Genomic DNA, 23,166 nt, shown 5'->3' with positions numbered 1-23,166 from the left:
AGTGGACTGGGTGACAGTGTAAGGGTCGCTTCTGCAAAAGGGGGTTCCCCCGCCGGGGCAGAGCCACTCACACAGGTCCAGGTCTGGGCCTCCCAGCCCCACCACAGCCTTGCACCCCACCCCCCACCCCCGCCACCCCCGCTCTCCTCATCCAATCTGGCTGGACGGAGGCGGGCAGCCACCGCCCACGGCTTAGCTTAGCAATTGGTGCAACCACGGCTCGGCAGCCCAAGAAGGAAAATCAACCTCAAAATAATGAGGCTCTAGACAAGCCCACCTCTGGGAAGGAAGCTTGCTCAGGAGGCGCCTGGCCAAAGACAAATGAGGTGGGATCCTGGCCAGCTCCATCCCGGGAGGGTGACAGTGAAAGCCCTCCTGCACCTGATCGCCCAGCCCTCTGGGGAGCATCGTGCTTCCTAGGTCCCCGCCCCCGCCCCCAGCTTCGCTTTCTGGGTTCTTGGCAGTTGCGAGTTACTAAATTTAGCTTCTTTTCTAGAACAAATGGACATTCGAAACTCTTAAGAGGTGATGCCATTCGCCGACGAATGAAAGGTGACTTAATTTGTTTCTAATAAAAAAATAAAGAAAGAAAAGGGTCTGTTCTCATCTGCCAAGTCCTGATGACTGCAAGCTGGCGCCTGCGGCACAAAATGACTCCTGGACGCTTCTGGGGCGAAGGCGTCGAGGGGGTGAAGGCCAAGGGGACGCTGGGGGAGGGGCAGACACGATGGGGCGGAGTGGAAGGGAGTGACTGTCAGAGAGGCAGAGACCAAGGCCTGTGGTGGGCAATGCCGGGGTGGGGGGCTCCCCAGCCCAGGTCTAGAGTTCTCGCTATTGTAGCCACAGAGAGACACCCCTCAAAGCCCGAGCAATGCCAGCTCCCCAGAGTCTGGCAGTCCCCTTGCCCTCAGCTGCCCAGGGACCTCTCAGGAAGGCTGTGCGGCTGCGGAAGAAACCTGGACGCCGCCACCTCCGCGCACGTCATGCACCTGTGATGACATCACGAGATCATCCGGCAAAACCCCAAGACCCCACGGTCAGGTGCGTTTGCGTCAACCACCACTCGGCAGACACCCAACATCTTCGGGCCAAGTTGCCACCTAAGACCCATTGCAGCTGGGCTCCTGTTTAATAGGTTGCCCTGGGAATGGTCTAGAATCCCTGCCCCAGGGAGGGGTGGGGGTGGGTGGGTTATGAGCCTGGGAGGAGCCAGAGTGGTGGAGCAGGCAGTAGGGGCTGGGAGGCCTCTGGAGGGCTGCGCTGAGGAAAATCAGGGGCCATTCAGGACCAGAGAGCCCCAGGGCCTTGGAACAGCCCTGTCCTATAAAAGGTTCACTGAGATAAGAGACACAGGCAACATCGGCAGGAGCCACAGCGCCCACTGATGACAAAGAGGCACTTTACCATCCAACCGACCCTCTGGGGTCAACCAAATCCCTGTACTACGGGCTCGACTTCCTATCCCCTTTGATGTCCTGGGTGCTGCTGTGGCGGGGACGTGGTTTGAGTGTGTCCCCAAGGCCCCCAGTGACCAGAGTGAGACAGTCGGGCCTTGTCCTCAGAGAGGCCTGATGCTGTCTCGTGGAGTCAGCTTGCATCCCAATTCGAGGCCAGCCTAATGCCCTGGGCCAGAGCCCCTCTGTGCCGCCCCCACGTCGGGGTGCAGTCAAGGGTCCCTCATCAGGACGTCAGTGCCACGCTCTCTGGCAGCCCTGGCCACCCCACAAATCGTGAGCCAGGCAAAACTCTTTTCTTTATAAAGTTCCCAGTCTTAGGCCGCCACCTGCAGTGCCGGCATCCCATATGGGCGCTGGTTCAAGTCTTGGCTGCTCCACTTCTGATCAAGCTTCCTGCTAATGAGCCTGGGAAAGCAGTGGAGGATGGCCCAAGTGCTTGGGCCCCTGCACCTTCGTGGGAGACCTGAATGGAGTTCCAGGCTCCTGTCATCATCTAACCCAGCCTTAACCATTGCTGCCATCTGGGGAGTGAACCAGCAGATAGATAGATAGATAGATAATCTCTCTCTCTCTCTCTCTCTCTCTCTCTGTCACTCTGCCTTTCAAACAAACAAAGCAATCTTAAAAAGACAAAGATGTGAGAAATGTAAAATATGCCGGGGGTAGGTGTTTGGCACAGGCTCTTCGGGAAATCTGCATCCTGTACTGGGCTCCCTGGGTTCGAGTCCCGGCTCTGCTCCCAAGCCCAGTGTCCCGCTTATGCACACCCCGAGAGGCAGCAGGTGATGGATGGCTCAGGCCAGTTGGGTCCCTGCTACCGATGGCACTGGATGTCTGGCGCCTGACTCTGGCCCAGCTGGGGACTGTTGTGGGCCTTTGAGGAGTGAACCTGTAGGTGGGTGGGAGCTCTCTCTCTCTCTCTTCTCGTCCTCTTACTTTGAAATTTCATTTAAAGATGACCAACTGCATCAAGCGAGAAAAAAAAAAAAAAAAAAAAAAAGCAAACAGCAGGGTCATGTCACGTGCAGAGCAAAGCAGGACCCAGCGCAGAGCTGGAGGAGCTTGGAGATACCTGGTGAGAATGTTCTGCAATTTCAGCACAATGATACCACGACCTGGAAGAAGCTTCCAGCAAGTTCCAGACGCATAACGTAAACCTTAAAGCAACCACTACGAAAAGAGAAAGAAAACTGAATGCTAAAGATAACACCCAGCCGGCAAAGAAGAGAAAAAAACAAAAACAGATGAGACCAACAAAACGGTAGACTGAAACCCAGCCATACCAATGATTGCATGAAATTTAAATGGTTTCAACATAGCAATTAAAACTTGGAGATTTTATCGACTGGATTTTTTTGATTCATTATATGTGGTCTACAACAAAACCCCTTAAATACAAAAGCTTAAAGAACAAACCATATGCTTTCCTCAAGAAATACACTTTAATTTTTTATTTACTTGAAAGAGAGAGAGAGCATCAGTGACATCTGCCATCCACTGGTTCAGTCCCCAAATGCCTGCAACAGCCAGGGCTGGGCACTGCCACAGCCAGGAGTCAGGAGCTCCATCTGGTCTCCCACACGAATGGCAGAGACCTAAGTACTTGAGCCGCCACCTGTTGCTTCCCAGGGTGTGCGTTAGCAGGAAGCTGGAATCGGGTGTGGAGCCAGAGCTCAAACCCAGGCACTCTGATATGGGTTATGGGCATGGCAAGCAGATCCTAACCACTGTACCAGATGTGGGGCCTAAGAAGTGCCCTTTGCTCCAAATCCTATTAAGCTGGATGGTACTAATGTCATCTTACTAAAGTGATCATTTTAAGTGTGTAACTGATCATATATATGGGAATAAGTGTCAAAGGAACCACATAAATAAGACCAAGGGTCTGCTAACGACAATAGATAGAATTAAAGAGGAAACAGTGATCCAACATGGGAAGCTGGCCACACAGCAGACTCATAGAATGACAAATGCCCTAAACAGCACTCTGACCTCAGAATCAGCCCTTAAGGCATTTGGATCTGGCTGAAAAGCCCATGAGAGCATTTCAGGCATGGAAAGCCAAGCTGCTGTGGCAAAAAAAGGATCTACAGGAAGGTTCTCTGAGTGAGATCCCAGTGGAAAGAACAGACCATCAAAGAAGGAGGTACCTTTCTCTGAAGCGAGGAGAGAACTTCCACTTTACTCATGGTACTGTCTAACTATAGATGGACTTTGTGGACTCAAAAGGCTTCCATAGCCTTGGCAGCTCACGACAAGAACCTCGGGTGATCATTGACTTCCTAAATAAGAGTGTCAATTGTTAAATCAACAACAGGAGTCACTGTGCACTTGCTCCCCATGTAGGACCTCTGTCCTTAATGTGTTGTACTATGAGAATTAATAGTAAAACTTGTCTTCAAATAATACTTTATACTTTGTGTGTCTGTGTAGGTGCAAACTGTTGAAATCTTTACTTAGTATAGAGTTGATCTTCTGTATATAAAGATAATTAAAAATGAATCTTAATGAAACGTGGGATGGGAGAGGGAGTAGGAGGTGGGATGGTTTGGGGGTGGGAAGACAGGTATAGGGGGAAGAACTGCTATATTCCTAAAGCTGTACCTATGAAATTTATATTTATTAAATAAAAGCTTTCTAAAAAAAAAAAAAAAAACCCTGCACTTTAAAGATAAACACAGATGTGGGTTAAAAGCAAATATGAGCAAAAGAATTGAAGAGCTGATAGCAATCATGAGAAAGCGGGAGTGGCTTCATTGACCTCAGAGGGCGGACTTTTCTGGAGAGAGATAAAGAGGGAGAGCTCATAAGGACACCAGGTCAGTTCACCAGGATGACGCGAACTCCTCAATGTGCACGCAGGGGCACGGAGTGAACACACAGGAGGCAGGGAGGGAGGCGGGAGGGACAAGCCCAAAGTTAGGAGCAGAGGTTTCCACGCTACAGTGCAACTGACGGGAGGAGACAAAGTGAGCGTGAGTTCAGAAGACACGCGTTGTCCAGGCCCTGTCGCCTGCCAGCCACGCTGCCCTAGATGACGCTCAGGGAACTCCACACACGGTAACGGCAGAATGTACGTTCCCTCAACCACACATGGCACAGTCACCAAGACAAAGCAGACGGCGGCGGGCCCAAGTCAAATCTCCAAGCTAAGATGATAAGAAGTATGCCAGGGCTGGCGCTGTGACATAGCGGGTAAGGGCACCCCCTGCAGCACCAGCATCCCATGTGGGCACCGATTCAAGTCCTGGCTGCTCCAATTCCGATCCAGCTCTCTACTATGGCCTGGGAAAGCAATGGAAGATGGCCCAAGTCCTTGGGCCCCTACACCCATGTGGGAGACCTGAAAGAAGCTCCTGGCTCCTGGCTTTGGATCAGCGCAGCTCCAGCCATTGCAGCCATTTGGGGAGTGAACCAGTTTATAGAAGACCCCTCTCTCTGTCTCTCCCTATGTCAGTAACTTGACCTCTCAAATAAATCTTTTTTAAAAATTTCACAGAAAACATATATTACAAAACTCCTACATAGATTTAAAAATGTTTTCACTAAATTTATCTTTGCATTCCATTTTCCATGAGCTTTTTGATGTATCTGTATGGAGTATAAGGTATATAGATAGCTCCTAACATAGAAACAGTATGTAAAAATCAATAACATCAAAATCTGGCCGGCGCCACGGCTCAATAGGCTAATCCTCCGCCTAGCGGCGCCGGCACACCAGGTTCTAGTCCCGGTCGGGGCGCCGGATTCTGTCCCGGTTGCCCCTCTTCCAGGCCAGCCCTCTGCTGTGGCCAGGGAGTGCAGTGGAGGATGGCCCAGGTGCTTGGGCCCTGCACCCCATGGGAGACCAGGAGAAGCACCTGGCTCCTGGCTTCTGATCAGCGCGGTGCGCCAGCTGCGGCATGCCAGCCTTGGCGGCCATTGGAGGGTGAACCAACGGCAAAGGAAGACCTTTCTCTCTGTCTCTCTCTCTCACTGTCCACTCTGCCTGTCAAAAAAAAAAAAATAATAATAACATCAAAATCTGATTCTTTAAAAATATTAATTAAATCTATAAACTTCTTACCAGTTTGAGGAAGAAAAAAAGAAATTACCAGTATTAACGACAAATAAGGGGGCATCACTACAGATTCTACAGAGATTTAAAGGATTAATTAACTTTGTTTTCCCAAATTTAACAATTGAGATAAAATAAATCCTTCAAATAAAAAAATTCTAAAACTCACTAGGAAAAAAATAACTCAGAAGATCTTTGTCTTCTCCTCTCTCCCTGTGACTCTGCCTTTCAAAGAAATAAATTAAAAAAAAAAAAAACCTTTAAATTTTTTTAAAGATTTATTTATCCGAAAGGCAGAATCTGAAAGGGGGAGAAGGGGAGAGGGGGAGAGGGGAGAGGGGGAGAGGGAGAGAGGGGGAGAGGGAGAGGGGAGAGGGGGAGGGGGGAGAGGGAGAGCGAGAGAGAGAGAGGTCTTCCATCTGCTGGTTCATTCCCCAAATGGCCACAATGACCAGAGTTGAGCCAGGCCAAAGCCAGGAGCTGAGAGCTTCCTCCAGGTCTCCCACATGGGTGCAGGGGCCCAAAGACTTGGGCCATCTTCCACTGCTTTCCCAGGCCACAGCAGAGAGCTGGGTTGGAAGCGGAGCAGCTGGGACCTGAACTGGCGCTCACATGGGATGCTGGCACTGCAAGCTGTGGCTTTACCCGCTATGCCACAGTGCAGGCCCCACCCTGCACCAATTGAAAGATGTTTCAATTTGTAGCGAGATGGGCATGGTAGGCAACCCTGTAGAGACCAGCGGTTGCTTAGGGCCGGGGTGGGAGATGGAGGAGAAGGGGTCGGATTGACAACAGCTACAGGGGTTCTATTAGGAAGGACAAAAATGTTCTACAATGGAGTGTGATGAGGGCCACACAGTCCCGTAAGTAGAAGACAAGACATAAACTGCCGATGAATGGATTGTAGGGCATGTGAGTTACACCTGTATAAGGCTGTTAAACAAAATCAAACCAAACCCTAGCATGCATGGAGCGTTCTGCACGGACCGAGGGCTGTGCGCTCATGACCTCATTATACCCCCTCACCTGGTGCACAGAACGGAGCAAACTGGTCAGACTTCGTAAGCACTTATTTAGTGCCAGACACTACGCTGAGTTAGTCACACGTTATCAACTCTTCTATCCCTCATCTCATTTTCAATCCTGTTTTGCAAACAAGAAAGAGGCTTAGGCGCAAGCGTCTCGCACCGAGGTTAAGATGTTGCTTACGGAGGCTGGCGCTTGGTGCAGCGGGGTAAGCTGCTGTCTGCAGTGCCAGCATCCCATATGGGCACCGGCTCAAGTCCCGGCTGCTCCACTTCCAATCCAGCTCCCTGCTAATGCACCTGGGAAAGCAGTGAAAGATGGTCCAAGTCCTTGGGCCCCTGCACCCATATGGGAGACCTGGAAGAAGCTCCTGGCTCCTGGCTTCGGATTGGCTCAGCTCCGGCCATTGCAGCCATTTAGGGAGTGAACCAGCGGATGGATTTTGTGCCTCTTTCCATCTTTAACTCTGCCTTTCAAATAAATAAATAAATCTTAAAAAAAATAAGAAAAGATGCTGCTTACGAGGCCCACATCCCATATCGAATGCATGGGTTCCAGTCCTGGCTCTGCTTCTGATTCTGGCCTCGTGCTAACGCTCACCCAGAGGGGCAGCCGGTGAGGAAGCCTCAGGTAGCTGGGTCCCTGTCACTCGTGTGGGAGACTCAGACTGCATCCTCGGTCATGACTCTGGCCTGGCCCAGCCTGCCCCAGCTGTTACAGGCATCTGGGGAGTGAAGCGAAGGATGGAGGCTCTCTCTGTCTCCATATAACTCTGCCTTTCAAATAAGTAAAAAAAAAAAAAAAAAAAAAAAAAGAAGAAGAAGAAGAAGAAGAAGAAATAAGTATGGAGAGGCTAAGTAACAGGCACGCCTGGGAGGGACAGCGCTGGATCTGGACCCAAGCTGCTGACTGAAGGTCACCATCCCCCACCCCGTCTCCCCCGGTTCTCACCATGTAAGTCCAGCACCAGCATCACCTGGCAACTCTGCTCCAAATACAAATCCACAAGCCACGCCTCACCAGGCTGGGTGGGCATTTGGCCTAATAGTTAAAACGCCATTGTGAATATCAGCATCTCATATCAGAGTGCCCAGGTTTGAGTCCTGGATCCACTCTGGGCTCCAGCTTCCTGCTAAGTGCACACCCTGGGTCCCTGTCACCTATGTGGAAGACCCAGAATGAGTTCCTGGCTCCTGGCTTTGGCCTGGCCCCGGCTGTCATGGGCATCTGGAAATTGAGACAGCAGATGTGAGATCTCTGGTTTGTTACCTTCCAAATAAATATTAAAAAAAAAAAAAAGTCCCATTTTAGACCTATTGAAGAAGCAGAAACCTCAAGGGGCTGGCATTATGGCACAGTGGGTTAAGCCACCACCTGCAACTCCAGCCAGTTCGAGTCCTGGCTGCTCCACTTCTGATTCAGCTCCCTGCGAATGCTCCTGGGAATGCAATCCAGTTGGAGCTGCAGGCTCCTGGCTTCAGCCTGGCCCAGCACCAACTGCTGTGGCCATTTGGGGAATGAACCAGTGGATGGAAGATCTGTCTCTTTCTCTCTCCTTCTGTCACTCTGCATTTCAGATAAACAAAAAAATCAACATCCACTCATCATAAAAGTCTCAGCATACCAGGAATAAATGGGAATCTCCTCAACTCGATATGAAGCTTAAAAACCTTAGCGTGGCCATCATACTTAATGGTGGGAGACTGAATACCTTTCCCCTACGACTCAGGACAGGGAAAAGATTCCTGCTCTCGGCACTCCTACTTCACTCTGCACTGTAAGTTCTGGCCAATGGAATAAGTTAAGAAAAAGGAAATACATGGAAGTATACCACAATGTATGTTTATGGGCATATCATTTCATCTGTTCCTGTTATTTTCCAATTAGTCTATGGATATGGATTGGGCCTGAGTGTCTCTCTTTTTTTAAAGTTTATTTTATTATTTATTTGAGAGGGAGCAAGAAGAGAGGGCATTCACACCTTATGGTTAACTCCCCAAGTGCCTACCACGGCTGGGGCCAGACCAAACCACAGCCGGGAGCCTGGAGATCAGCCTGGGTCTCCCACGTGGGTGGCAGGGACCCAACTACTTGAGCCACCACCTGCTGCCTCCCGGGGTCTGCGTTAGCAGGCGGTCAGAGTTAGGAGCCAGAGCTGGGGATGAGACCCGTGCAGTCTGATGTGGGATGTGAGCATCTTCACTTTAATGCCCACTTCTCGGCCTGGTTCTTAGCCCCAGAAGATTCACAGGGCTGTGTGATCACGCCCCCAGGGACCCCAAACGCTGGAACCCAGGTTGGAAGAGAGGCATCTAACCTCTCTGTGTCTTCACGCCACCTTGCAGTGTTCCGGATCTGCAAGAGGCTGCTCCCCAGGCCTGAACTGGGCAGCCTGGTCCTGGGGGCTAAACAGGCGGGCGACGCTTGCTTCCCCTCTCAGTGCTGCTGGCGCTGTCAAGTGACTTCATTGGACTCTGTCTAGTTTCCCCCCTTTGCTAAAATCCCAATAGAAAACCTAGCAACCTGAAGGGTTGAAAAGACGTGAACATACAGATCACAGTGAGGGGTCTGGAACATGGAGTCCCCACTCAAAGCAGCGATCATGATGATGATGACGATGGATGATGTCTCTCCCGCCCCCAAGATTTATTTAATTGAAAGGTAGAGTGACAGTGAGAGGGGGAGATAGAGAGAGAGGCCTTCCACCTGCTGGTTCACTCCCCAAATGGCTGCAAAGCCAGGAGCCTAGAACTCCACCTATGTCTCCCATGTGGGTGGCAGGGACCCAAGCACTTGGGCCATCTTCTGCTGCCTTCCCATGTGCGTTAGCAGGGGGCTTGATTGGAAGTAGAGCAGCTGGGACTTGAACCAGTGTTCTGCGCTGATCCGAAGCCAGGAACCAGGTGCTTCTCCTGGTCTCCCATGCGGGTGCAGGGCCCAAGCACTTGGGCCATCCTCCACTGCACTCCTGGGCCACAGCAGAGAGCTGGCCTGGAAGAGGGGCAACCGGGACAGAATCCGGCGCCCCGACTGGGACTAGAACCTGGTGTGCCGGCGCCACTAGGTGGAGGATTAGCCTAGTGAGCCGTGGCGCCAGCCCCAAGGGGCGTCTTAACCCCTGCACCAAATGCCAGCCTCCCCCAGTGTTTTACGTCCCCTCCTATCTTTGAAAGCCTTTCTATGAACTATCTCTAGCATGGCAGCGGGAGATGGTCACAATCTCCTATGAACCAGACTTTGGGGCGTGGCATTTAAGATCCACCTTCCCTTTGCCAATCAAAGACAGGGGGCGGGGAGGGGAATGGAACCAAGCAGCAAGTGGCAATCAATGAGGAACGGCTCAGCCTGTGCCACTGCTGAGGGACGCAGGGGTCAGAGGCTAACATGTGGCTGGCGAGTCTGACTGCTCAAGTTTAAGCGGGCCTGCCTCTGCCAGGCATTAGCAGCCTTCCCGGGAACATAATGTGATGAGTTCCAGTGAGATACGACGCCGCATCCATCAGAGGGACTGAAACCAACAAGACCGACGCCACCAAGTGTTGACGAGGTTGTGGAGCAACCGGAACTCTCCTGCGACGTTTGCGGGAGCATGACATGATACAGCCATGTTGGGTAGCCGTCTCACCACTTCCTATCAAAGAAAACGTAGAACCTTCCCTTTAACCCAGCAACTCCAATCTTAGATACTTATCCGAGGGAAATGAAGCAAATGCCAACCAAAAAAGAGACTCACACGAGAATGTCCGGGCAGTGTTATCTGTAACCGCCCCAAACTGATAACACAGGGCGCCACGGACCGTGAGTCAGATAAACGATGGCATATGCATGCAAAGCAAACATGATCCAGGCAGCCACACTGAGGAACACGGAGAACATGATGCAGAGGGAAAGAAGCCTGCACTGTGTGATTTCATGTGTGTGAGATTCTACAAGAGGTCGCAAGAATCCACAGTAAAATAGACCGAGTAGCAGGAATGTCTGGAGGCGGGGTGGGGACTTCCTCCACACCAGCATGGAGCACGAGGGGCTAACAGATGGCTAAGTCCTTCATCTTGCCACGCCCTGGCTACAGAGTCATATACACCTGTCAGAACTCAAATAACTGCAAGAAGATGGTGCCACCCATGATGTGAACATTTTACCTCCTCCCAGACATGTATTGATCCCTGGTTAGTGACATGCAGAAGGGTTTTCATTTTTAATTTGGGGGTGGCTGTTAAGTATACTGACGTCTGTAATTTACTTTGCAAGTATTTAACGAGACAAACAAGGCAGGTGTTTGCGATGGTGGTTGAGGCTGGGTGAGAAGCCTTTTTCCCACGTTGGAGAGCCTGCTTTGAGTCCAGGCTCTGCTCCCGATTCTGGCTTCCTGCTAACGCACTCCCTGGGAGGCAGCAGGTGAGGGCTCAGTGGTTGGGTCCCTGCCACCTGCAAGGAGACCCAGGTTGTGTTCCCGGCCCTTGGCTTCAGGCTACCCAGCCCTGGCTATTGTGGGCATTGAGACAGGAAATCAGCAAATGAAAACTCTCTCTCTTGCCTCTCAAACAAAAATAATTTTAAAAAATTGTTTTAAATTAGACTAATGGATAGAAGTGTTGACAAGAGGATAAGTAGCTGATAAGTAAATATAGTAAAATGTTAAAGGTAGAATCTAGGTGTTGGGTATACAGGTGGTGACTATATGAGGTCACCTCAATAAAGTAAATGGGAAAATGGAATTAAAGGCTGAGTTTATCTTGGTGCTAAACAATTTTAAAACCCATGCATAGTTTTTTCACAATCTGTGTTATCCGTGAACCTTATAAAGACCGCCTATACAAGTCTTTTGACATTTCTCTATGTTTGAAACTTTTGGTAATAAAGTGTTGGGAAAAACCACACACCAGTAAGGAAAGCTCTGCCCTAGTCCAGAAAACACACCTTCAGCCTCCAACAATCGCATCAATGTGGTGCAGGTGCGACTCCAGACGGAACCAGCTCATAGCAGAGGAAGCACAGGTCTGCCAGAGGCTCCCAACTAAGAGACGGGAGAAGTCCCTGGGAATCAAAGCCGTGCCCGTTCAGTATCGAGGTGCCATCTTAACTCTCAACACGGTTTAAAATGCCATCAAATCCTGGCGCAGGTGTGTGGTCAGCCTAGGGCCGGGTCCGAGTCCCCCCCCCCTTTTTTTTTGACAAGCAGAGTGGACAGTGAAAGAGAGAGACAGAGAGAAAGGTCTTCCTTTGCCGTTGGTTCACCCTCCAATGGCCGCCATAGCCAGCGCGCTGCCGCCGGTGCACCACGATGATCCGAAGCCAGGAGCCAGGTGCTTCTCCTGGTCTCCCATGGGGTGCAGGGCCCAAGCACTTGGGCCATCCTCCACTGCACTCCCTGGCCACAGCAGAGAGCTGGCCTGGAAGAGGGGCAACCGGGACAGAATCCGGTGCCCTGACCGGGACTAGAACCTGGTGTGCCCGCACCGCAGGCGGAGGATTAGCCTGTTGAGCCATGGCGCCGGCCCGAGTCCATTTCTTACAATGAGTGCAGGAACCGGCAGATTCTGTCTCGAGAAAGTTGAGAGAAGAGACCTCCAACTAGCTGGGGTGCGGGGCAGTACAAGTCCAGGACTGAGACTGAGCACACGTGTGGACAAGGGGCACGGGCTCTCCATGTATGGGAACGCTGCCTGTGTCATTTATGTCACACGTGGTGATCTCTGGGCAATATGTGAGGCGTTTTTCTATTTTCTCCTAAATGCTTACTTTTCTACTGAATTTTCTACAATGAACATGAATTATCTTGACAATCAGAGGGAAAATGCCAAAAATTATTTTAACCGAGGTGGGCGTTTGGCACAGTGGTTAAGATGCTGCTTAGCGGCCGGCGCCGCAGCTCACTAGGCTAATCCTCCGCCTGCGGTGCCAGCACACCGGGTTCTAGTCCCGGTCGGGGCGCCGGATTCTGTCCTGGTTGCCCCTCTTCCAGGCCAGCTCTCTGCTGTGGCCCAGGAGTGCAGTGGAGGATGGCCCAGGTGCTTGGGCCCTGCACCCCATGGGAGACCAGGAGAAGCACCTGGCTCCTGGCTTCGGATCATCATGGTGCACCGGCGGCAGCGTGCTGGCCGTGGCGGCCATTGGAGGGTGAACCAACGGCAAAGGAAGACCTTTCTCTCTGTCTCTGTCTCTCTCTCTCTCTCTCTCACTGTCCACTCTGCCTGTCAAAAAAATAAAGAAAAAAAAAAGATGCTGCTTAGCGGGGCCGGTGCCATGGCATAGCAGGTAAAGCCGCTGCCTGCAGTGCTGGCATCCCATATGGGCACTGGTTCGAGTCCTGGCTGCTCCACTTCTGATCCAGCTCTATGCTGTGGCCTGGGAAAGCAGAAGATGGTACAGGTCCTTGGGCCCCTGCACCTGCATGGGAGACCTGGGAGAAGCTCCTGGCTCCTGGCTTTGGATCAGTGCAGCTCCAACCATTGTGGCCATCTGGGGAGTGAATAGCAGATGGAAGTCTGTCTGTCTGTCTGTCTCTCTCTCTCTCTCTCTCTTTCTCCTGCCTCTGCCTCTCTATAACCCTGCCTTTCAAATAAATAAGTCTTTTTAAAAAATGATGCTGCTTGGGAAACGCACATCCCATATCAGTGTGCCTGGATTTGGGTCCCAGTTTCACTCCATTCCAGCTGCCTGGGGGGACAACAGGTGATGGCTCAAGGACTTGGGCCCCTGGCTCCTAACTGTGGCCCAGCTCCAGCTGTCTCAGGCATCTGGAGAGTAAACCAGATCCCCCCTCCCCCCGCCTTATTGCCTTTCAAATAGGTAAAAATTAAAAATAAGTAAAAAGTACTTAAACCACCAAATGGCAATGATTTGGGGTTGTGCCCTCTAATCTTTTCCTCTAGCAGGTTCTCGTGGTCCTGTGGCTTCCCACCAGCAGAACCGTGTGCTTCCAGGCCTCAGTCTCCCTGTCTGTACCCCAGGGACCAGGTAAGTCAGCACTAAGGTCCCAGCTGCCTGTAACAGTCTGGGATTGCTCATCTACACGATTCTCCTTCATGCGTGCATCATAACCCTTCTGCATTCAACGTGAGAAGTCTTCCATCAACACCTTCCCGACGGAGGGGGGTGGGGAGTGTGAGGCCGCATTTCCCAGGAGAATAAGCACTAAATCAAGCCAAGAGCCCGTGCGGAAAGCTCCAAAGACCATGCAGTTTATGCGAGACACTTCCGAAGTGCAGCTCCTGCTGCACACACCAGGGGTCTTCGGCCCTTCCCTCTACGGACACCCACGTGGTCCATGCAGAACGCTGCCAGGTTTCCGAGGCCCCTTGCAAAGTTAACGCCAGGACTCCGGCTGTCTAGGGGTGGGGAGACTACCTGGGGCACGGCTGGCTAAGCACAGGTCCACTGCCACTCACACCCCCAGCTCCACCCAGCCTCAGGCTGATAAGGAGAAGGGCACAAGGGCAGAGGGGTCCACAGGGGGAAGGCAGGAGCTGGCGGTGCAAAGGTGAGAAAGCACACGGTGCCCCAGGCCAGCGCGATGCTGCCCGCTCACCCGCTCGGCTCGGCCAAAGGAGGCAGAGGAGGACAGGGAGGCTAAGAGTCAGGGTGGGGTCAGAGCATGCCGGGATCGAGGAGACGTGGGGGAGGGTGCCCAGCCCAGGGGCTGTCCTGTGTCACCGATCAGAGCAGCGCACGCGTGCACACACACACACACACACACCTGCTCCATTTCCAAAGCTTCCCTTTGGGTTTCCACACAAGCACAGTAAAACAAGCCACACGAGGGCCACTATAAAGAAGCCATCTGGGGCCAACAGGTTGTCCTTGTGGGCTTGTAAGATGCAGGGGGAAACATTAACCAGGCGTGATGTTACGCCTGACGGCAACAGGCTCAGCATCACGCAAGTCAGACGAGGGAGGCTTTGGAAAGCAGTTGCCACACTCGCCCCTGGCAGCCTCTAGATGGTGGGGGCTGGGGTGCCGGGAGGAAGCATTCGCACCCTTGAACCTGGCAGTCGCTCTGTTGAGAGCTTGTCCCGACAAGAAACACAGGTGAAATACATCGTGCACGGCACCAGGGTACTCAGGCCACCGTGTGGCTCCCGTGACAATCCGGGCAGAAACCAAAAGCCTGACAGAAGGAAAAGGTGTCCTCCCAGCCACTCCGCAGACACATCACTAAGCCTGTGATAAGGTGGCAAAATGCTTACCCACGTAGAGCAGCGTGAGAATGGGAGCATTAAAACACCCTGGCACGCTGGTTCGAGTCCCGGCTGCTCCACTTTCTGATAGCTCTCTGCTATGACCTGGGAAAGCAGTAGAGGATGGGGCCTTGGGCCCCTGCACCCGCGTGGGAGACCAGGAAGAAGCTCTTGGCTTTGGGTTGATGCAGCTCCGGCTGTTGCAGCCAATTGGGGAGTGAACCAGCGGATGGAAAATGTCTCTGTCTGTCTGTCTCTCTCTCTCTCTCTCTGCCTCTCCTCTATGTAACTCTGACTTTCAAATAAATAAACACATCTTAAAAAAGAAAGAAAGAAAGAAAGAAAGAAAGAAAGAAAGAAAGAAAGAAAGAAAGAAAGAAAGAAAGAAAGAAAGAAAGAAACCCCAGCAATATAGAGAAAGGACATTTGCATAAAGGGGCAATAGCAGCCAAAAAGCGGGGCCCGAAACAGCGACACGAGGGAGAGTGGCGCGACGGAGACGCCATGACCTTGACCACATGGAATTGCTGCCTTGATGGAAGTGACCCTGAAACCCTGCGATGAACATCCAGCGTGCGGAGGATGGGCCCGGGGCTGGGGGGCAGGTGGGGAGGGGGCTTAGGAAGCAGATCTCTCCAGGCAGGGGAGCGGCTGCCCTGTGGGATATGAGCTGGGGACATGCTCTGTGTGTGGGTGGGTCTCACTGTAAAAATATCCCAAGGTGGAAGGAGGCACCCCACCGGCCCTTGCCCCGCGTGCCTGGCCCTGACCGGCTGTCAGTCAACCCATCCGGAGAGGCGCTGTCCTCTAACCTGCCCCCTCCTAGAGCCGCTCCGGGCCAGGATGCAGAGGGCAGCCCAAAGCCGCTGTCCAGCTGGGGCTCCGTCCCCGAGCCCCTGCCCAGGGCGTGAGCAGCTGCTGTTTCTGACGACGTGCGTCACGAGTCAGGCACGACGTAACAGGAAATGCGTCTTTGGCAGCCTGGGGCTTGTCATGGCAGCTGTCCTGCGTCGCCCATCTGTGTGCTTGGACGCTGCTGCTGCTGGCCCGGGCTGACCGGCGCTTCGCTGGCAAACTGGGACGATGAGTGGGGTCTGCGTGGGCGGTGCCCTGCCCCGGTGCTGCTCCCCGATGATGCCAGGGGAGACGCGGTGCACACTGCCCAGTCGGGAGGGGCTTCCAGGCTCCAGCTCGACCCCACGAGGCCAGACTCCAGCTGCCCCTTCTACTATGGCAGCCCAGAGGCCCCTGTCTCCATTTCACTGGCTCCACTAAGACCCCACCCCACTCCCATCAGCCTTCCAGGGCCCCTCCAAACCCTGCTCCCACACTGGCCTATGATGGGGTCATCTGTCTTGGCCTGGGCACCTGGGCAGCACCCCCCAACACACACACACACCTCTCTCTTTGCAACAGAAGTCATTGTGTTATCTTCAGGGCCACCAACATAGTTCCTGGTAAATGTTCCTGTCGTTAACAGAGTTGTCACATATGGTTGATCAAGTTGTGCACTGCACAACCCTAAGGGGCAGCAGTCACAACCGACGCCGTAGATTTGCTATTGCAACACGCATCCAGTAAACGGAAGGCAAGCATTGTTCTGGCAAATCCGTGTCCTGCAGCACCTCTAGGGTGACTGGGAGGAAAAGATTTTGAGGCAGGCGTGGGGGTGGGGGTGGGGGTGGGGGTGGGGTGGGGGGTCTCCTTTTCTGATTTTTGCAAGGCTCCAAGTGGATCTGTGATGCTAATAAGTCCCCAGACTCTTGGGGGCCACCAGTGGCAACAGAGCCCAGGCTGCCTAGCTGGGGCAGCCCAGGGCCCATCACAGCCTTGTCACCCCCAGTGATGAGGCCCCTTGCCCACAGGCATGCTGGGCCCTGGAGCAGCCCCTGTCCTCTGTCTTGCGCCTGATCGCTACCCTGTTTCCTCTGCATGCCCTCACAGCATGCACAGTGGTCCACTTATGGTCCAGGGGTCCAGGGGTCCAGGGCTGGGACAGACACAAGGCGGCTTCTGCGCAGCCAGCCCCGAGCAATCAGGCACCTGCTCTGCCCAGCTCTCCTGCTCCACCCCTCCTTCTGCCTCGAGCTCTCCCTCCCCGACCCACAGCAATGCCCCCATGCACATGGCACCCCCAGTGGGCACGCAACCTGCCCCATGCACCCCTGGGTCACCTGCCTGCAGGGGGCGCTCTCCCCGCCCAGCCTCCCCTCACCGCCCACTGGCAGGAGCTCCTGGCCCGCCATGGGCTCCACACAACTTCTGGCACAGACTGAGACACGGCGCTGGCTCCACAGGAAAGACTGAACCCTGCTTCCTTTTGTCACCTGCTTGCTCTTTGTCTCAAAAGCACTGGTGCACCTCAAACGGCCCCTGGCACCCAGCCTCCCACCAGCGACGAGAAATCCCCCCAGCTCCGCACGTTCCATGTCCCCCGGCTCCCACCTTCTGCCCCAGCCCCTCCCCCCGGGGCCTCCACCCAGGCCAGGCCTCTTGGGAGTCCAGCGGATGGCAGGTCCACAGCCCTCCCTTGCCCCTGAGCAGCCATTCGCCGACACGTGGCCAGGGCTGGGTGTGCAGGCTCTGCCCCCGAGCCTCAGTTACCTCGTCTGTACAATGGCACAGCCGGTCCTGACCTCACTGTCACCAGGGACGGAGCCCCCTTCTGCGTGTCAAGGGCTTCCTGTTTCCTCCTGCATTTAGCTGAGAATGCTCCTTGCCTCCTGGCCTCCCACGGCCCTGCCCTCCATGCACTGCAAACCCGGTGGGTTGCCTGCGGAACATCAATCAGGCGGAAGTGCCGGGTGCTGGGGGAGGGGCAGATACCTACAGGTGCAGGCTGGGGTGGGGGCGGGGCGGGTACCTTACAGGTACCCATGAAGGCCTCCCTCTACCTCTGGCAGCTGACAGCCCTGGACCCGGGCGAGATTTCCTATCAAACCACCCAGGTCCACTGCTGAGGGGGCTGCAGCCAAGGTTGGAGGGAGGGACCCTCTTCGGCCTTGGGTGGTGGGGAGGGGAGCTTCCGGATGAGCTAGGATGAGCTAGGGCCTGCAGAGATGGCTCTGAGTGAAGATTGGTGGGGGGGCAGGGGCACTAGGCCTGGAGGACAGAGTGGGGAGGCAGGACTGGGCGGGCGCTCACACGCGCACACACACACAGAAAGTCATTTGACTGGTTCACTCCCCCAGTGACTGCAACTGCCAGGGCTGGGCCATCTAAGGTCTCCCATGGGGGTGGCAGGGGCCCAAGCACTTAGGCCATCTTCCATTGCTCTTCCAGGCGCATTAGCAGGGAGCCGGATCAGAAGTGGAGCAGCAGCCGGGACTCGAGCCCACGCCCATATGGGATGCCGGAGTCGCAGGAGGCAGCTTAACTCGCTGTGCCACAACACTGGGCCCCTGATGCCATCTTTCAGAAGAGGAAGTTGGGGTTCACCCTAACCCTAAGACCGAGCAGCCTGCCAAAGTACCACCCAGGCTCCTCCCCTTGTCCACAAGGGTGGGGAAGCAGCTGGGGTTCTCCCCAGGTTGCTCAGGCTGGTGGCAGAGTTGCAGCCTATGAAGCCCGATGCTGTCCCTTTCCTGAGACAGTCACCCCCTGGGCCTCAGCCACCGCCCCCTCCACCTCCACTGGGGTGGGGGCAGCCAGCAAACCTCAAGGCAACTCCACTGGGACCCATTCCCAAAGGCAACTTGTCTGCAGCCAACCCTCGTCTCGGTGGCCTTCAGTGTTTCTGCAGGAGGCGGCCAGCCTCTGGCTGGCACACAGGGGAAGAGGACCCCACGCCCTTGCAGCTTGAAGTGCCAGGAGGCTCCCAGCTCCCCGGGCTGGGCGCTAACCAGGCCTCCTGCAGCCCCCTGCACCACTTCCCTCCTTCCTCACCCTAGGCAGCAAGGCAGTGTTCTCTGCAGGAATGTTCTAGCTGGCCATGCACAGTGGTTTTTTTGTTTGTTTTTGGTGGGGGGACATCATTTAAAAACTGGGATATCTGAAGCAGGAGTTTAGCCTAGCAGTTAAAACATTAAGACACTTGGGGGCTGGCGCTGTGGCTCACTTGGTTAATCCTCCACTTGCGGCACTGGCATCCCATATGGGCACCAGGTTCTAGTCCCAGTTGCTCCTCTTCCAGTCCAGCTCTCTGATGTGGCCCGGGAGTGCAGTGGAGGATGGCCCAAGTGCCTGACTGCACCCACATGGGAGACCAGGAGCAAGCACCTGGCTCCTGGCTTCGGATCGACATAGCACCGGCTGTGGCAGCCATTTGGGGGGTGAACCAATGGAAGGAAGACCTTTCTCTCTGTCTCTCTCTCTCACTGTCTAACTCTGCCTGTCAAACAAAATAAAAAAGACACTTGGATTCCCTGCCACAGTATCTGGGTTTATTTGATGTCTGATTCCAGCTTCCCACTAATACAGACCCTGGGGGAGGCAGTGGGGATGGGTCTGGTAGCTGGGTTTCTTGCTGACCGAATGGGAGATCTGGATGGAGCTCCCCACCTCCTGCAGGGCCTGGCCCCAACCCCGTCCTGGCCACTGCAAGTGTCTGGGGAGTGAACCAGCAGGTGGAAGCTTCCACTCTGTCTCTCAAATAAGATTTTTTTAAAAAGAGAGAGAGGCTGGCACCGCAGCTCACTAGGCTAATCCTCTGCCTGCAGCGCTGGCACCCCGGGTTCTAGTCCCGGTTGGGGCGCCAGATTCTGTCCCAGTTGCTCCTCTTCCAGTCTAGCTCTCTGCTGTGGCCCGGGAAGGCAGTGGAGGATGGCCCAAGTGCTTGGGCCCTGCACCCGCATGGGAGACCAGGAGGAAGCACCTGGCTCCTGGCTTCAGATCGGCACAACACGCCGGCCACAACACACTGGCCATAGTGCCCATTTGGGGGGTGAACCAACGGAAGGAAGACCTTTCTCTCTGTCTCTCTCTCACTAACTCTGCCTGTCAAAAAAATAAAATAGAGACAAGAAAAGCTGATCTTGCAAACTGTATTCTGGCTGCCCGAGGCCCTCCTCCTCACAGGGCACCTGAGGGGACACTCTTCTCCGAGGCTGGGTCCTGGCTGCTCTTGACCATGGCATTGGCCCCTGGACTTCCTCCTGCCCCTGGTGCAGTAAGCTCTGCTCCAGGGCCTGTCTCCGAGCACGGTGGGGCATGCGCGTGAACATGCAAACAACACACACACGGCACAGCCGGACACTGGCCCAGGAGGGTGTGGCATGGCCCTTCCCCAGGTAAGTAGCTCAGGTCTCACCCAAGTCTCTGGACAGCAGTGAGCACTCCTGCCAGAACCCTGCAGAACACAGGTGGACGTCTGGCCCCACGTCAGCAGAATTTTCAGACAATGGCAACCAAGAAAACCCCTTAACACCTGATACCGATTTTCCTGTTACTCCACAGTCCACTCTCAGGATAAAACCCATCCAGAGAAAGCACAGAGACGCCACTTACACGCTGCCCACGGAACATCACCGCTTTGGCAATGACGTCACATCCAAAACAAAACCTGGAAATGCAGACCGAGCCTCCAACTCCCCCTCGAAAACACAGACTAGACAAAACTCACCTCAAGTTTCTTCAAAAGACTCTACAAGGTGAGGCTGCAGGGTGAGTTCCTCATGAAATCAACTCCCAAATGTCCAGGATTGCCAAGGCCCTGGGACTGAATTCAGACTGGAGTTTTCCGGAAGAATTTGCATAAACCTGACCCCCCCCCGCCCCCCCAGCTGTGGCTTGCAGCCTGCGACTCTGGGGTGGGGGACTCTGCCAGGAGCCAGGGCCTGAAGAAGCCAGTAGCAGGACTAACTCAGCAGGTGCAGTGTCATTACAAGGTTTTGCTGCTGATCAGAGGGAGTTGGGTTTCTTAAAGGAGCTGTTTCTCATGAATTTATGTTAGGGGAAAATTAACTGCTCCCTGTGTCTTTCAGGGTTAAAGGATCCTAATCCCCCCCCCCCCCCCACCGCGCAGAGTTCCAAATGAACCCAGAAAACGCGCATCAAGGTTAGCACAGCTGGTTTCACTCACGCAGAAGCAAGGTTGCAAGCCTTGCAGACAAGAACAACTGCAAAGCTTAAACCTCAGCCGGAGCCCGGACCCCCCATGGGTGGTGGGAAGCGCTCTGGGACCTGTGCACCTGCACACCCCCAGGGGTCACTCAGGATCCTGGGGGTGGTGGTGGTGGTGCAGCGGGGCGGGGCAGCGTTCTCAGGGCTCAAACCCAGGCGGCCCTCCGGGAAGGGTCTTGCGCTGACCCCAGCTGACACCACGGGTGTCCCCCCACCCCACCGGGGCCAGCTGAAAGCCATCATTCTACCGGGGCTCCGGGGGAAGGAAGAGGGGGATGAGTGGATTAAGCGCCGTCCGCCACGTCCCCCTTCTTTCCAGAAAGCTCGAGATTGTATTTGGTTTCCTCTCCGCAGAGGACGCCTCTCTAGCCGCAGCCCCCTCTCTCCAGCGCGCCCCGTGCGCAAAAGCAGAGCGAGTGCGGAGCGCGCGCCGGCGGGGTGCGGGAGCAGGGGTTCCCCCAAGGCTCCCGCACGCCGCGAGGCAGTGACATCGAAAGCTCGCGTGGACCGAGCATGCAGCGGGGCCTCTTGCGGGCGGAGGCCGGCAGCACTAACCCTTCTTAAATTTATTCAGGCAGCCGGAGCTGCAGAAGGAGCGCACGGAAGCCGTCTCCCAGCAGCCGCGTCCCTTCATCCCCGCGGCGGGGCCGGCCTCCCGGGCGGCCGGACGCTACATGGCGCCGGGGCCCGGGGGGCTTGCACGGAGGCGCGCGCAGCTCGGCGGGCCGCCCGGCGGAGGCGGCGGAGGCGGACGCGCGCGGGTCCCGGCGCCGCGTTACCACAATGCACCACTGCCGCCTGCCCGGTGCCCGGGCCGCTTAACCCCATCGGCGCCGCGGGGGCTGGGCCGAGCCCAGTCGAGCGCGAGCGGCCACGCGGCTCCCCCCTTCTCGCCCCCAGCAGCCAGGGTATGCGGCCCCAGCCGCCCCCTCGCCCGTGCGACCCTTCGGGCATCCCGGGCTCCCCGTCCTGACGTCAGCTTGCAATGCGAACACCGGAGCGCAGGTGCCGCCCCCTGCAGCAGCAGGCTCCGCGTGGCTTCATCTCAGAGGGTGAGGACGTCCTTAAGAGCCCAGGGGTGCGTGGGTGGTGGGGATGGTCCTGGGGCTGGGTGGGAATTTCGGACCATCGGGGAGGGAGGGCATCCCTGAGTCCTGACCGCCTTCTGACCCCGCCAAGGCGGCTGCACCTGTGTCGGGCCACCTGGCTGCCCGCTGGAAGGAAGGCAACAGGCCAGGGCCCCAGGGAGCCGTTGGCGCTGGTGCCATGCTGGCTGCAAGCTGCTGGGCACCGACACCTACTTCCGCCCACACCTCTCTGAACACAGCTTCCCCAGCTGTCCACATGGAAACTCCCAGAAGCCCCTTGGGACCTGTGCCCACACCCTTCCTCCCTCCTCCAACCCTCAGCTAGTGCCATCCCCACCCCACCCCATGTGCATGACCCAGACGCCTGGGGGGTCGCCCCTGCCTCCTCTGCTCCTTAGATGCGCATCCACTTGGTCAGCACAGCCTGAGGGCTGCCCCCATCAAACACAGCCAGGGGGCCCACAGCTCCTGCCCCTCTCAGCCCCCCACACCTTCCTCCTGCCCAGGGAGTCTTAGAAACAAGTCCAAGGTCACCGAGCAGGTCCCCCCCTCACACTGCTCACCGGTCCCATTCCTGTCCACTGCTCCCTCGGATGGACTTCCTCTGGATGCACTTGGGGTCGCCCTGGCTTAAACACAGTCCCCGCCAGGCACAGTCTGTCTGTGCCCATGCCTCGGCCTGGCCCCCGCCTCCCTCGGCACCATGGATGCCTGGTGCAGCCTCTGGGGCCTGGGCCTGGGTTTTGCCACTGCTCCTGTGCCTAACACAGCTCCACTAACACTGACACCTCACAGGAAGCTAGATCCGTCATGGGGGTGTAGCAGGTGCAATTTATGGGACTGAAGCCCTTTCCACCAACGATTTTTCCAAATACACAAGCAAGCAAGCCCCTGAGTAAGCATCTAATAGGCTCGGGGCAGGTGGCCCCGGCTCACCGACTCCAAACCATGTCTTCCGCCTAGAGGATGAATCTTTCGCCGTAGCGTTGGGTTAACCAGCCTGGGAATAGCAGGCAAGTGTGATTGTCCTTAAGTTTTCTGGTTATGAAATGCAGAGCAACACAGTGGTACCATTGCACTGTCACCGCTGGGTGACCAAACACCAAGTCCTGGGCCCCGTGTGCTTTACCTGCGTTTCCCTCATTTAATCCTCCTAGAGAAGCCTCGGGCGGCAGGCGCCACCAACACCGTCTCTCACAGGAGAGTGGACAGGCGCTAAGACAAAGGGACTCGCCCGGGGTCCCAGGCTGGACGCTGGACACTGGCCTGGGGCAGCGGCTGATGCACCTGTGTCTGGT

At 55.2% G+C, this 23,166-nt stretch overlaps 1 protein-coding gene across 7 annotated transcripts in view; it reads right to left on the bottom strand.

The window, feature by feature from the left end:
* OSBP2 (oxysterol binding protein 2) overlaps positions 1-23,166 on the bottom strand; it is a 155,919-nt gene that overhangs the window by 43,486 nt on the left and 89,267 nt on the right. The window contains exon 1 of one of the 7 annotated variants that reach the window (XM_051826525.2): positions 21,336-21,429. The exons of the other annotated variants lie outside the window; for them this stretch is intronic. Within the exon in view, the coding sequence (XP_051682485.2) occupies positions 21,336-21,414 (79 nt within the window). The 5' untranslated portion in view covers positions 21,415-21,429. Of the gene's footprint in view, positions 1-21,335; positions 21,430-23,166 lie in introns of those variants that run through there. 7 annotated transcript variants of the gene reach the window in all.

Source organism: Oryctolagus cuniculus, chromosome 21 (genome assembly GCF_964237555.1).
Source record: "Oryctolagus cuniculus chromosome 21, mOryCun1.1, whole genome shotgun sequence".
In the NCBI taxonomy this organism is placed as follows: Eukaryota; Metazoa; Chordata; class Mammalia; order Lagomorpha; family Leporidae; genus Oryctolagus; species Oryctolagus cuniculus.
The sequence above is the reverse complement of the archived record's forward strand: the minus strand, read 5'-3'. Positions and strand labels throughout refer to the sequence as shown.